A 13977-nucleotide genomic window follows, 5' to 3' on the forward strand; every position below is an offset into this window, starting at 1 on the left:
ATTAGCTCAAATAAGGGGATATTTACTCATTTTTGTGGTTTGAAAAAAATTTTATAATTTGTATATGTTCGGACATGATTGAAGAGTGGCTTTATCTCTGTCTTGATTCATTGTGGTCAGAGTGGCCTCATCTGATGTTGGTGTTCTGTGAAATTGTTTATGTTCAGCAGAACCACAGGGCCTTACCATGAGTGCCAGGTCAGTTCCTAGCTGTTGGGCTTTTCTTTTAGTAATTTAATTTTCCATATGTAAACTATGGTTCATTGCAGGAAAAAGAAAGTGAGAAAACATACTTAAAGCCAAAACAAAACAAAACAAAAATTCAAGAAACAAGAAACAAAAACCAAGATTTACTGCCTAATATTTGTCGAATATCTTTGCAGACTTTTTTTTATCCTTATTTATATAATATTTTATAGATGTGAAGTTATATTATTCATGCATTTTTTAAAAAAGATTTTATTTATTTATTCATGAGAGACACACAGAGAGAGGGGCAGAGATAGGCAGAGCGAATAGCAGGCTCCATGCAGGAAGCCCGATGGTGGGACTCGATTCTGGGATTCCAGGATCACGCCCTGGGCTGAAGGCAAACGCGCAACTGCTGAGCCACTCATGAGCCATCCGTCATGTATTTATTTTTTACCCTAAAGATTTATTGTGACTGTTATTTCATTGGAAGTATGTGGCTGTTGTACATAGAGAATTTTGGAGTTGGTTTCTCAGTCTTTGTTATAGTAAATTGAGATATTTATCTGTACATGACATCTGAAGAAGTTACAGAATAACGTGTGTAAATTTCTATGCCTTTGTAGTAAACAACATGCTTTTTAACACAGTTTTTAATAAAATGATTCGCATTTAGTTTAAGTGCATATTGTTCTTGTCAATTCTGCATACAAGTCTTTGTGAAATCTAGGTGGGAAGCAGTACTTGTATGTTGCTGCATACCTGAAAAAGTAGATATTTAGAATAAATCTCTTTACATTAGGTCATACAGTTTACCTACATTAGGTGAGTAAGGTTAATAAGTTTTGTATATAATTAAAGTGCATTATATAAAAACTAGTAGCTGTATAATACTTTGGTAAATACTTTGAAATTTTCATCTGAAGATGTAAAGCTTTTTCAGATGTCATTTATCATTACAAAAATTGAATTAGAAGCATTTATATTCTTTCTCCGGCATCAGGTAAATATGTGTACATTTAAAACTTATACTTTGGCTTTTTTCCTTTTGTTTTTTGCCAGTTTTCTTGAAAAAAAAGTGCTTAACTCTTGCTTACACTTTCACCTCTTATCCCTTTGTTCCATCTGAAAGCCTCCAAGAGTTTTGAATTGTTGAGCAAATAGAAAAATTAATTTTAGTATCAGAGGAAGGTGAAGGTTGCAATTTTTGAGTAGATTTGAACTAAGACTGCTAATCATCTGTTTGCTTTTATTTATTTATTTATTTATTATTTTTTTAATTTATTTTTTATTTATTTATGATAGTCACAGAGAGAGAGAGAGAGAGAGAGAGAGAGAGGCAGAGACACAGGCAGAGGGAGAAGCAGGCTCCATGCACCGGGAGCCCGATGTGGGATTCGATCCCGGGCCTCCAGGATCGTGCCCTGGGCCAAAGGCAGGCGCCAAACCGCTGCGCCACCCAGGGATCCCTGCTTTTTTTTAATGTACCATTTGTGTTGATATAAAAAAGAACTTGAAATTCTTTTTTTTTTTTTAGTATTTTATTTATTTATTCATGAGACACAAAGAGAGAGAGGCAGAGACACAGGCAAAAGGAGAAGCAGGCTCCATGCAGGGAGCCCAATGTGGGACTTCATCCCGGGACTCCAGGATCACGCCCTGGGCCAAAGGCAGGCGCTAAACCGCTGAGCCACCAGGACTGCCCTTAAAACAATTTCTAATGCATGTTAAGTAACCTTTAAAATTAACACTTAAATTTTTTCTATGAGATTTACCATAATGTGTAACTTATGGTAGATTTATATTTGTATATTTATACTTGTGATTGTTGGTAAAGACCTTTTATATGTTATATGCCATGCTGGAGGAGGGCAGTGTCTTGTTTTTAGAGACTTTCCAATTTATTAGACATAGGAGAGAGGTGTGTGTGTGTGTGTGTGTGTGTGTGTGTACTGCAGTGATTGAAATACAAGCATACTTTGAGATACAATAGGTATCAAAACATTGTGTGGGAGTACCAGAGATTGAATAATTAACATTTTGGATCAAGAAAGACAATGTTATATAGGAATTACAGCATTCTTTTTTGTTTAAATCTAGAATTAAAATTATAGACATGTTAGGCAAAATTGTATTTAAAAGTTTTTTAGGGCAGCCTGTGGCTTAGTGGTTTAGTGCCACCTTCAGCCCAGGGCATGATCCTGGAGACCCAGGATCACATCCCAGGTCGGGCTCCCTGCATGGGCTTGCTTCTCTCTCTGCTTCTCTCTCCTTTCTCTCTCTCTGTCTCTCATGAATGAATACACAAAATCTTTAAAAATAAAAGTTTTTTATGTTAAAGGTAGATATTTTTCTTTTAATTAGTATTTATTTTCAAGCTATCTGCTATTTCATTCGTTAAAAGTATGCAATTGCTTTTTCCCCACATTTTTACCTTTCCTTTTTTTTTTTTTTTTGACAGCTTTTCACAGATGGAATCACAAATAAACTTATTGGCTGTTATGTGAGCAATACAATGGAAGATGTAGTCCTGGTGCGAATTTATGGCAATAAGACTGAGTTACTGGTTGATCGAGATGAGGAAGTGAAGAGTTTCCGAGTGTTACAGGCTCATGGCTGTGCACCACAACTCTACTGTACCTTCAATAATGGACTGTGTTATGAATTTATACAGGGAGAAGCATTGGATCCAAAGCATGTCTGCAACCCTGCCATATTCAGGTACATTTCTTTTTGTAAATAATTTATCTTTTTGAAAAATAAGAGTATTAAGTGCTCTAACGAAATATTTTTTAAAACTGCCTTTTCTTCCTTTGAGCAACTATTTGGTTAACTTAGAAACTTTTTTAGTTAGGGTTCTGTTTTGTTTTTCCTGAAGAAAGACAATCCTTTCTGTCTGCTGTCTCATCGAGTCTTTGTAAAAGAAAGGACTGTGAGATGTGGTTTTAGATTAGCCTGCTGCAGTGTCAAGGCTTCCCCTTAATTTTTTACTTTATTTATTTTACTTTTTATCTTTACATTTAGATTGAATTAATTAACATAGTTTCAAAGTAGAGTTCAGTGATTCATCAGTTGTCTGTAACACCTGATGCTCATTATATCACGTGATCTCCTTAATGCCTATCGCCAAATTACTCTCCCCACCACCCTCCTAGAAACCCTGTTTGTTTTCTGTGATTAAGAATCTCTTACGGTTTGTCTCCCTCTCTGATCTCGTCTTGTTTTATTTTTCCTCCCTTTCCCTGTGCTCCTCTGTTTTGACATGAGGGAAACCACTGATAATTGTCTTTCTCTAACTGCTTATTTTGCTTAGCATGATACCCTCTAGTTCCATCCACATCATTGCAAATGGCAAGATTTCATTTTTTGGTGGCTGAGTAATATTCCATTGTGCGCGCGCATGTGTGTGTGTGTGTGTGTGTGTGTTTATATACACACACACACCACATCTTCTTTATCCATTCATCTGTCAATGGACATCTAGGCTCTTTCCATAGTTTGGCTGTTGTGGACATTGCTGCTGTAAATATTTGGGGTAAATACCTAGTGCAATTGCTGGGGGACTCTATTTTTAACTTTGTGAGGAACCACTGTTTTCCAGGTGGCTGTACCAGTTTGCATTCCCACCAGCAGTGTAAGAGAGTTACCCTTTCTCTGCATCCTCACCAACATTGGCATCCTTGCTAACATTTGTTGTTGTTGTTTCTTGACTTGTTAATTTTAGCCATTCTGACTGGTGTGAAGTGGTCCCCTTAATTTAAAAAAAAAATTTTTTTTTTTTAAAGATTTTATTTATTCATTCATGAGAGACACAGAGAGGAGAGAGGCAGAGACACAGGCAGAGGAAGAGGCAGGCTCCATGCAGGGAGCCCGATGCGGGACTCGATCCCGGGATTCCAGGATCACACCCTGGGCCGAAGGCAGGCGCTAAACTGCTGAGCCACCCAGGGAGCCACCCAGGGATCCTGGTCCCCTTAATTTTTTAAAGTAGTGCTTGGATTAAAGCATTACACATTTCTTCCTACCAACTTTTGTAATTCAGTTGCTCATATTTTTCGGAGTTTTTGCTAAGAGTCTTTCAATTCTGTTAATACTGTTACTTTTTAAACTTTTTATTTAATTCAGTGTATTATGTTACTTGTAAAACTTTAATTCAGTGTATTATGTTTTCTGTAAGAAAAATTTGTTGCATATGCTACATCGTTTTTCCAAAATTAGTTTTTTTAATTACTGTTTTTTATATTTCTCTTTCTGCTCTAAAAAACTAGTAAATGAGCTTGATTTAAAAACTGCAAATTCAAAAAAAAAAAAACAAACTGCAAATTCATTCATAGTTCCAACCAGAAGTTCTCAAACATTTTGTTCTCCAGATCCCTTTACAACTCCAGATTATTGAGGGCTTAGAGTTTTTTTGTGAGTTTTATTTATCAATGTTTACCATATTAAAAATTAAAACATTTTTTGAATATAAGAATATCAAGCTCACATTATTAGCTGTCAGTGTGATAACATTATCACACATGTAACTTCTTGAAAACTACACCATGTACTTATGAGAGAATTAGAGTTTAAAAAGTAAATGGTATCTTATGAAAGTAGTTTTAACTTCATAAATCTGAATAGATTTGAGTCTGTAGGGATCCTGGATCGTATATATATTTTTAATTAAATTAATTTATTTGAGAGCAAGAGAGAGCATGAGCAGGGGGAAGGGCAAAGGGAGAGGACGGAGAAGCAGACTCCTCACAGCAGGGTGCCTGATGCAGGGCTCCATCCCAGGACCCCTGGATCATGACCTGAGCTGAAGGCAGTTGTTTAACTGACTGAGCCACTCAGGCGCCTCTTCTTTTTCCTTCTTTTTATAAAAAATTTTTATTTATTTGAGAGAGGAGAGCCTGGATCACATTATAAAGGTGCTTCGTTAACACACTGGTGAAAATGGAGTAGAACAGTATTTACCTATTTTAAACTGGTTTCAAATAGTATTTAAAAATATTTTGGCAGAGAAATCTATTTATTCAAACCCCAGTTTTTAACCAGATAGTCTCTTTCCTAATGTGAGTGTACTCTTTATATTGAAGGACCTGATTAATAGATATTATGTTTTTTCTTATGTGTCACATTTTTTGGTCTTTAGGTTTGTGTGCGTGTCTGTATCAGATTTATTTATAAATCAATTTTTTAAAAGATTTTATTTATTTATATGAGAGAGAGTGAGTCAGTGAGAGAGAGAAAGAACATGGGCAGAGGGAGAGGGAGAGGCAGGCAGACTCCTCTGCTGAGTAGGGAGCCTGACACGGGGCTTAGTCAGCTGAGTCACCCAGGCTCCCTCATAAATCTTCAGTTTTGTTCACAATGTTTGAGATACATCTATGTAACAGGATTAAAAGTGATTAGATGCACAAATTAGGTCAAAGGAAAAGCTGGAGTTAGATTCAGATACAAAAAGTATATTCCATAAGGTTGTTAGAGAAGGGCCATATGAGCTTCCTAGTAACTAAAGCAGGGAGAAAAATGTTAGTTTTAAGAGTCAATGTCCAAAAGATTTAAGAAGAAAATTGCTTAGGGTCTATAACCATTTTTACTGGTGTAGCCATTTTTTTTTTAAGATTTTATTTTTTATTTATTCATGAGAGACACAGAACGAGAAAGAGAGAGACAGAGACACAGGCAGAGGGAGGAGCAGGCTCCATTCAGGGAACCTGACGTGGGATTCGATCCCTGTCTCCAGGATCAGGCCCTGGGCTGAAGGCGGTGCTAGACTGCTTAGCCACCCGGGTTGCCCTGGTGTACCCATTTTAATTGCTTTGTGAAACCCATACTTTATTCATTTGATGTTGACATTCTTATGCTGTTTTTAACTCACAAAATTTAAACTTCCATTTGAACTATTGGCAGTGGGTGCTGTTTGCTGGTCAAAAAGTTCACATTCAGGAGATTTTTCTCTTGATTGATATGGGAGGTCTAGGGCAGTTTTTTTCTCTTTTAGTGATTGTGTAAAGTTATAAAATCTAAAGCCATGTGAAATTCTATATATGGCATTATATCTCTGCCGCTAAGGATACACAGTGAAACCAGACTGCTTCAGACTTACGAACTATGTGAATTTGGGGATATTACTTAAAACATTTTGTGTTTCAATTTCCTTATCTAAAAAATGAAAATAGTAATATTTACTCCTAGGGTTGTTGTAAGGATTAAAGTTGTTAGTATATGTAAAAAGTTTAGAACAATACCTGGCATATGTTAAACACTATGTAAATGTTAGCTTTATAATTATTATTTTTTTTTCTGCAAGACTTTTCATATTTTATGTGACTTAGGCAGAGCTTCTAACAACCTGGACAAGAAAGTATTAAAGTACTTAGGTAAATTATGGACGTTATAAATCAGTTGACTTTATTATGCTTTTAGAGACATTTTCTGAATTTTAAAATCCACAGATTTTTTGCTTTTGTGTACTATTTATTATAATATGTAGTATTCCTTAAGATGTACGCAAGCAGCATGTAGATGTAGCATACCAAGTAACTATTGCCACTAAACCCCCCTTCTTGTTTGTGACAGACAAAACTAACCAATCTTGGAGTTCTTTAGTTCTTTTTTTTTTTTTTTTAAATTTTATTTATTATTTATGATAGTCACACACACACAGAGAGAGAGAGAGGCAGAGACACAGGCAGAGGGAGAAGCAGGCTCCATGCACCGGGAGCCCGACGTGGGATTCGATCCCGGGTTTCCAGGATCGTGCCCTGGGCCAAAGGCAGGCGCCAAACTGCTGTGCCACCCAGGGATCCCGAGTTCTTTAGTTCTGAACATAGATGAGATTTCAGAATCTTACTCAACTAAGTGATTTTATGTATTAACTACCCACGAGTAGTCCTCTTTTTGGGGTTTTTCTTTTAATTGCCTCAAGGAGACGATTTTATATTAAAATGTCACGATTTTATTTTTAGTTGATCCTAAAGGAAAAGGTAGTAATGGGTATGTTACAGTTCTTATTAATTAGAGAAATTGTCAAACTGATGCTGGTGGCTAATACTGATATAGCGCTTAATATGGGCAGGACACTTTTGAACACTGTGTGTGTATTTTTAAAGATTTATTTTAGAGAGAGAGTGGTAGGGGAGGAGCAGAGGGAGAGAGAATCCCAAGCAGACTCCCTGCTGAGTACTGAACCTGAAGCAGGGTTCCATTTCACAACCCTGAGATCATGACCTGCTTGAGCCAAAACCAAGAGTCAGAAGCTCAACCACTGAGCCATCCAGGCTCTGCTATATCTATATTTTATTTACTTATTTTTTACAAGAGATTTTATTTATTTATTCATGAGAGAGAGAGAGAGAGAGAGAGAGAGAGGCAGAGACACAGGCTGCAAGGAGCCCAATGTGGGACTTGATCCCGGATCATGCCCTGGGCCAAAGGCAGATGCTTAACTGCTGAGCCACCCAGGTGTCCCTATGTATATTTTAATATTTTTTTTTATTAAGTAAATTATGCCCAATATGGGGCTTGAACTCATGACCCCGATATCAAGAGTTACATGCTCCACTGACCGAGCCAGCCAGGTGCCCCAAAATATTTTATGTATATTAATAAATTCAACTCATAATAATTCCAGGGAATGGATAATGTTAAGATCTCACTTTAATAGATGAGAAAAGTAAGGTGTAAAGATTTTAAGTAATTTGCCTAAGGTCATGTGGCTAAGTGAAAGTATATCCCCCAGAATAACAATGAGTAAATCTTTTTACTTACTGAGAAAAGATCATAAAATGTAAGGAAAATAGTAAGGCCGTTGTTACATCACATAGAGAAAGTTACATGAAAATTTGTAGAATTGAAGTGAAAAGACTCAAGAAAATTAATGCAGACTTTATCCTATTTATTGATTTGTGATTCTTCATAATTAAATAATTGTCATTAAGTTTACTATAGAATTTTCTTTTAGAAGGAAAGCTTCGCATAATTGGTCTTAGGTAATCTTAAGTAGAAAGAATAATTATAGTTTTTTTGACATTCTTTTTTTTTTTTTAAGATTTTATTTATTCCTGAGAGACACAGAGAGAGACAAAGAGAGGCAGAGACACAGGCAGAGGGAGAAGCAGGCTCCATGCAGGGAGCCCTATGTGGGACTCCATCCTGGGTCTCCAGGATCACGCCCTGGGCCAAAGGCAGGCGCTAAACAGCTGAGCCCCTTGGGCTGCCCATTGACATTCTTTTTTATTTAAGATTATTTTATTTTAAGATTTTATTTATTCATAAGAGACACACAGAGAGAAAGAGAGAGGCAGAGACACAGGCAGAGGGAGAAGCAGGCTCCATGTAGGGAGCCCTATGTGGGACTCCATCCTGGGACTCCAGGATCACACCCTGGGCTGAAGGCAGATGCTAAACCGCTGAACCACCCAGGAGTCCCAAAGATTTATTTATTTTGGAGAGCGACCCTGAGATGGAGAAGGACAGTGGTGAGAGAGGTAGAGGGAGAGACAGTCTCAAGCAGACTTGCTGCTGAGTGCAGAGCCCCACACAGTGCTTGATCTCACAATCCTGAGATCATACTCTTAACTGAAATCAAGAGTTGGATGCTTACTGACTGAGCCACCAGATCAAGAATACTGAAGTTTTGCAAAAGCTCACTTTGGTGTTTGATACCACGTCATAAACATGTTTGCATTAAGTCAACTATATGACATTCTGAAAAAGCCAAACTGGAGACACTAAAAAGATTGATGGTTGCTAAGGATTAGTGGGGAGGGAGGGATGAATTGATGAAACAGGATTTTTAGGGGAGTGAAAATGTCCGTATGATACTTTAATGATGGATACTTGTCAAATTTGTTCAAACCCATAGAATGTACACCACCAAATGTAAACTATGGACTTTGGGTGTCAATATCGGTTCTTTTGCAACAAATGTACTGCTATGGTGGAGGATGTTGATAATGGAGGGAGGTGAGCTTCTTTTGGGTAGGGGGCGTATGGGAAATCTCAACCTTCTCAGTTTTTGCTGTGAACCTAAAACTGCTCTAAAAGAAGTCTACTAGAAGTCTTTTCCTATACTTTCAGTTAGATCTACTTATTTAGAATATGCATTTATGATATTAATACAGGCATATACACATTTCATTTGAAAAAGAATGCCGTTAGAGACCAAAAAGCAATACTTTTAATTAAGTTCTATGACAGTTGGCTTACAATGAAGTTGATTCACAATTATATTGAGTTGACTCACAATTTTGAAAAACAATAGAATGGGGGTTGAGGAAGGAAGCAAAACAAGATGCTAGATTATGGTTAGTTAACACTATGAGTATTTACACTGGCTATTTATCCTTATTTTGCAATTAAATTTGTTTCAGATTATGTTGTAATTCTCTCATGGGATATTTAAGTGTTCAGAAGGTTTTGTTAATTACTGGAGAACAGAGTATAGAAAGAGCTAATGGAGGGAAGAGCATATTAATAAAATAGTTGAAATGTAAATGATTTTAGAAAGGAATGTTTTATTGTTTTCAAATATGTACAGTGAGGTACTTTTAAAAAAATATCAAGTAAGCAATTGAATAAATGATAATTCTAGAGCTCCAGAAGAGGTTAGGGATCTAAATTTAGGATGATGTATTTATATTTAGCTTTTCTCCTTTAAAAAATGAATTTCATATATTTATGATAAAAATGGGTCTTTGATTTATTAATTAATAAGGCTTATTTCTAATTTCAGATTACTTAGGTGTCACATTTGAGCCATTGTTACTAGGTAAGCTGATCTGCAGCCAGTAATCCAGACTGATTAATCATAGCTTTAGTAAATGTTGATTGAGCCTAAGGTCAAGGTCTACAGTGCTCTCCTGCTTTGGTTCATTCTGACCTAGCTACTTGCCTGTATTGTGATTGTGAGAGTATCTACTTGGAATATAAGAAATCTGATTTATATTTATGTTTAGTCTAGGGAAAGAAAAGGAATTCAGACTGTCCATGCTCTCCTAGTAATTTGCAGTGTGTGACAGTAATCTTAGAAAAAAGTAAGCTGGGACATCTGGGTGGCTTAGTGGGTAAGCATCTGCCTTTGGCTCAGGGCGCGATCCTGGAGTCCCAGGATCGAGTCCCACATCGGGCTCCCTGCATGGAGCCTGCTTCTCCCTCTGCCTGTGTCTCTGCCTCTCTCTCTCTCTCTGTGTGTGTCTCTCATGAATAAATAAATAAAATCTTTTAATAAAAGAAAAAAGTAAGCTAAATAGTATACACAGAAGAACAGAAATGATTTTCAGAAAAGATATATAGAGTTTACTGTGGTATACTGGGGAAATCAGGCAGTGTTTCAGTGAGATCACTTCTGAACTGGACTTTAAAATTTTTTTTAAGATTTTATTTATTAGAGAGAAAGATAGAGAACAGCATAAGTGCAGGGCGAGGGGAGGGAGAGGGAGAAGCAGGCTCCCCACTGAGCAGGGAGCCTGATGCAGGGCTCAATCCCAGGACCCCTATGATCATGACCTGAGCCAAAGGTATACACTTAACTGACTGAGCCACCGAGGTGTCCCTGAACTGGACTTTAAAGGAAGAAGCAGAGCATGGTAGAGACTGAGGGAATGGTATGATAGATAAAGATGAGTTGTGCCAGGTTAACACTTAGTAATTCAGTTTATAGAAATTTATCATGATTTGTTTTATTTGAACTTTTCTGTGGCAATCAAGTATTACAGAGACCTTCAGAAAATTTTTAAAAATTCACAGATGTTTAAATAAAAATTCACAGATGTTTAGGAATTTTTCTCATCAGATATTTCTCTGAAAGTTGCTTTTTACTAGGAATCCTGCCTGCAGTTTAATTAAAAACTACCCAGCAACAGACATGATGGGAGGAAATGCAGTTTAAAATGAATTTTTACACATTTATCAAAGAGCATAACAAGAAATCACTGACTTCCAGTGCTGGAACGTATTGTAGTGGAACTGGTATATCGTGAGTTACGAGTAATTTTGGCAGTTTTGGAAGTCAGGGTGATATATGATATAATATATAATTTATAAAAGAAAGTTGTATGTTTATGTTATAACAGTTCTTATATTTGGTTATAACCAAGGCACATCAGCACAAATAAATATGCTACTATTAAAATGATAAGTTTGAACAGTGTCTAAAATATGCAGAATGGCTGATGTAAAGCTAAGAGGAAGAAATCAGCTTAATAACTGAACTGTGGCGGGATCCCTGGGTGGCGCAGCGGTTTGGCGCCTGCCTTTGGCCCAGGGCGTGATCCGGGAGACCCTGGATCGAATCCCACGTCAGGCTCCCGGTGCATGGAGCCTGCTTCTCCCTCTGCCTGTGTCTCTGCCTCCCTCTCTCTCTCTCTCTGTCTGTGACTATCATAAATAAATAAAAATTAAAAAAAAAAAAAACTGAACTGTGGCTACAGTCACACAATAATTTGCTTATGTGAAAATCCAAAGGGAGTGTGTTAAAAATGAAACTATTGGAGTGGTAGGATTATGGATTATTTCTCAATTAAAAAAATTCCTGTTATTATTATAATGCTCTTAACTTTTTAAAAGTTTCCAAGAGTGGGGGCAATTAGTATTAGTGGATATTTTAAAAAATTCTCTGAAGCCTTCAAATTTTCAAATGTTTTGCTTTATTGAGGATGGGATTTTATTTATTTATTTATTTTAAAGATTTTGTTTATGAGAGAGAGAGAGAGACAGACAGGCAAAGGGAGAAGCAGGCTCCATGCAGAGAGCCCAACGTGGCTCGATCCCGGGTCTCCAGGATCAGACTCTAGTCTGAAGGTGGCGCTAAACCACTGAGCCACCCGAGCTGCCTGGAAAATGGGATTTTAAAGTAGCATTTGCCTTGATGTTAGTGCATTAAAGCCTTACTGAGATCAGGTAGAAGAAGGACTGACCAATATATGATAGTGAAAATCAGAAATCTTTAAGTAAGTTTTATTACCTTCTTTTAAACATTTTTTAAAAAGATTTTATTTATTTATTCATGAAAGACAGAGAGAGAAAGAGACAGACGGAGACATAGCCAGAGGGAGAAGCAGGCTCCATGCTGGGAGCACGGATGTGGGACTCTGTCTCAGGACTCTGGGGTTACGCCCTGAGCCAAAGGCAGATGCTCAACTGCTGAGCCACCCAGGCGTCCCAATTACCTTCTTAATATACAAATAAAAATTCATGGTTTATTAAGTAGTGCAGAATTAATGAGATTTTTTATAAATTTTTCAGTTGTATATAAATTTTACTAATAGAAAACAATTGAACAAATCAAGTCTTGTTAAGAACTATATATGTATATATATTTTTTAAAGATTTTATTTATTTATTCATGAGAGACACAGAGAGGGCAGAGACATAGGCAGAGGGAGAAGCAGGCTCTCTGTAGGGAGCTTGATGCAAGACTGGATCCCAGGACCCCAGGATCATGACCTGAACCAAAGACAGATGCTCAACCACTGAGCCACCCAGGAGTCCCAAGAACTATGTTTTTATAACCATTTAATTAAAAAATTTTTTTCTTTTGGTGGAGGTGTTGGGCAGGAAACTAAAAGTTTCTTTTCAAAAAAAAAATAAAAGTTTCTTTTCAACTGTAAAATACATATAACTGTTTACCATCTTAATCATTTTTAAAGTATACCATTAAGTATTATTAAGTACATTGGTACTGTTTTGCAACCTGTCTCCACAAGTATTTTCATCTTACAAAATTAAATTTTATATGCATTAAAATGGAGCTTTCCAATACTTCCCTACCTCCAGACTTAGCGATCATCATTCTGTTTCCAGTCAGTATTAATTTGCTGTAGGTATTTCATCAAGTGGAATCACACTTTTGTCTTTTTGTTTTATTTCACTTAGCACAGTGTCTTCAAGGTTCATCCATGTTGTAGCATGTTAGAATTTTCTTCCTTTTTAAGACTCATACTCCATTTTATGTATATACTGTGTTTTGTTTATCCATTCATCCATGGATGGACATTTGGGTTACTTCCACCTTTTTGGCTATTGTGAATAAATAAGGGTGTTATGAACATAGGTATACAAATATCTTTTCAAGACTTCAATTTTTTTGGATATATAGCCAGAAGTGGAATTGTTGGATCATATGGTAATTCTATTTTTATATTTTTGAGGAACTACCATACTATTTTTATCAACTGCACCATTTTACATTCCCACTAATATTGCACAACACAGCAGTTTCTCTGTATCCTTGCCAGCACTTATCCTCCCAATGGTTATGGGGTTTTGATTTTCATTTGTTTGGTCTTTAGTCATTTTTTCTTATGCTTGTTGGCTATCTTACACTTGTTGGCTTCTTGGAGGAAATGTTAATTTAAGATTTTTTTCTTAAGTAATCTCTACATCCAATATGTGACTCGAAGCAATAACCCTGAAATCAAGTGTCTCAATCAAGCTCAATCAAGCTTTACCCACTGATCTCTTGATAATTGGAAAATCCAAACTGACTTAATGAAGAAGGAATTTATTCGTACATATAACTGAGAATACTGAGTTCAAGCATGGGTGGATCCAGGGACTCTAACATTGTTTTTAGGGGAGTATTACTCTTCTGTTTTATTCTGTGTTAGCTTTATATTCTGGCAGATTTTCCTCAAGAGTGGCAATTATACAGGTACCTTGGTGGAGCGTGAGGCTCTTGTCCTCAGGGTTGTGGGTTAAGGCCTCTTGTTGGGTTTAGAGATTACTTGAAAATAAAACCTTAAAAAAAAAAAGGAATGGCAATTATAATTATCAGCAGTTGCAGGCTTATCTGATCAG

General features: G+C 36.7%; 1 protein-coding gene across 1 annotated transcript in view; it reads left to right on the forward strand.

Moving 5' to 3' along the window:
• ETNK1 (ethanolamine kinase 1) overlaps window positions 1-13977 on the forward strand; it is a 64163-nt gene that overhangs the window by 20314 nt on the left and 29872 nt on the right. The window contains exon 2 of the mRNA XM_041736092.1: window positions 2651-2910. Within this exon, the coding sequence (XP_041592026.1) occupies window positions 2651-2910 (260 nt within the window). The remainder of the gene's footprint in view (window positions 1-2650; window positions 2911-13977) is intronic.

This window comes from Vulpes lagopus, chromosome 21 (genome assembly GCF_018345385.1).
Source record: "Vulpes lagopus strain Blue_001 chromosome 21, ASM1834538v1, whole genome shotgun sequence".
Lineage (NCBI taxonomy): Eukaryota > Metazoa > Chordata > Mammalia > Carnivora > Canidae > Vulpes > Vulpes lagopus.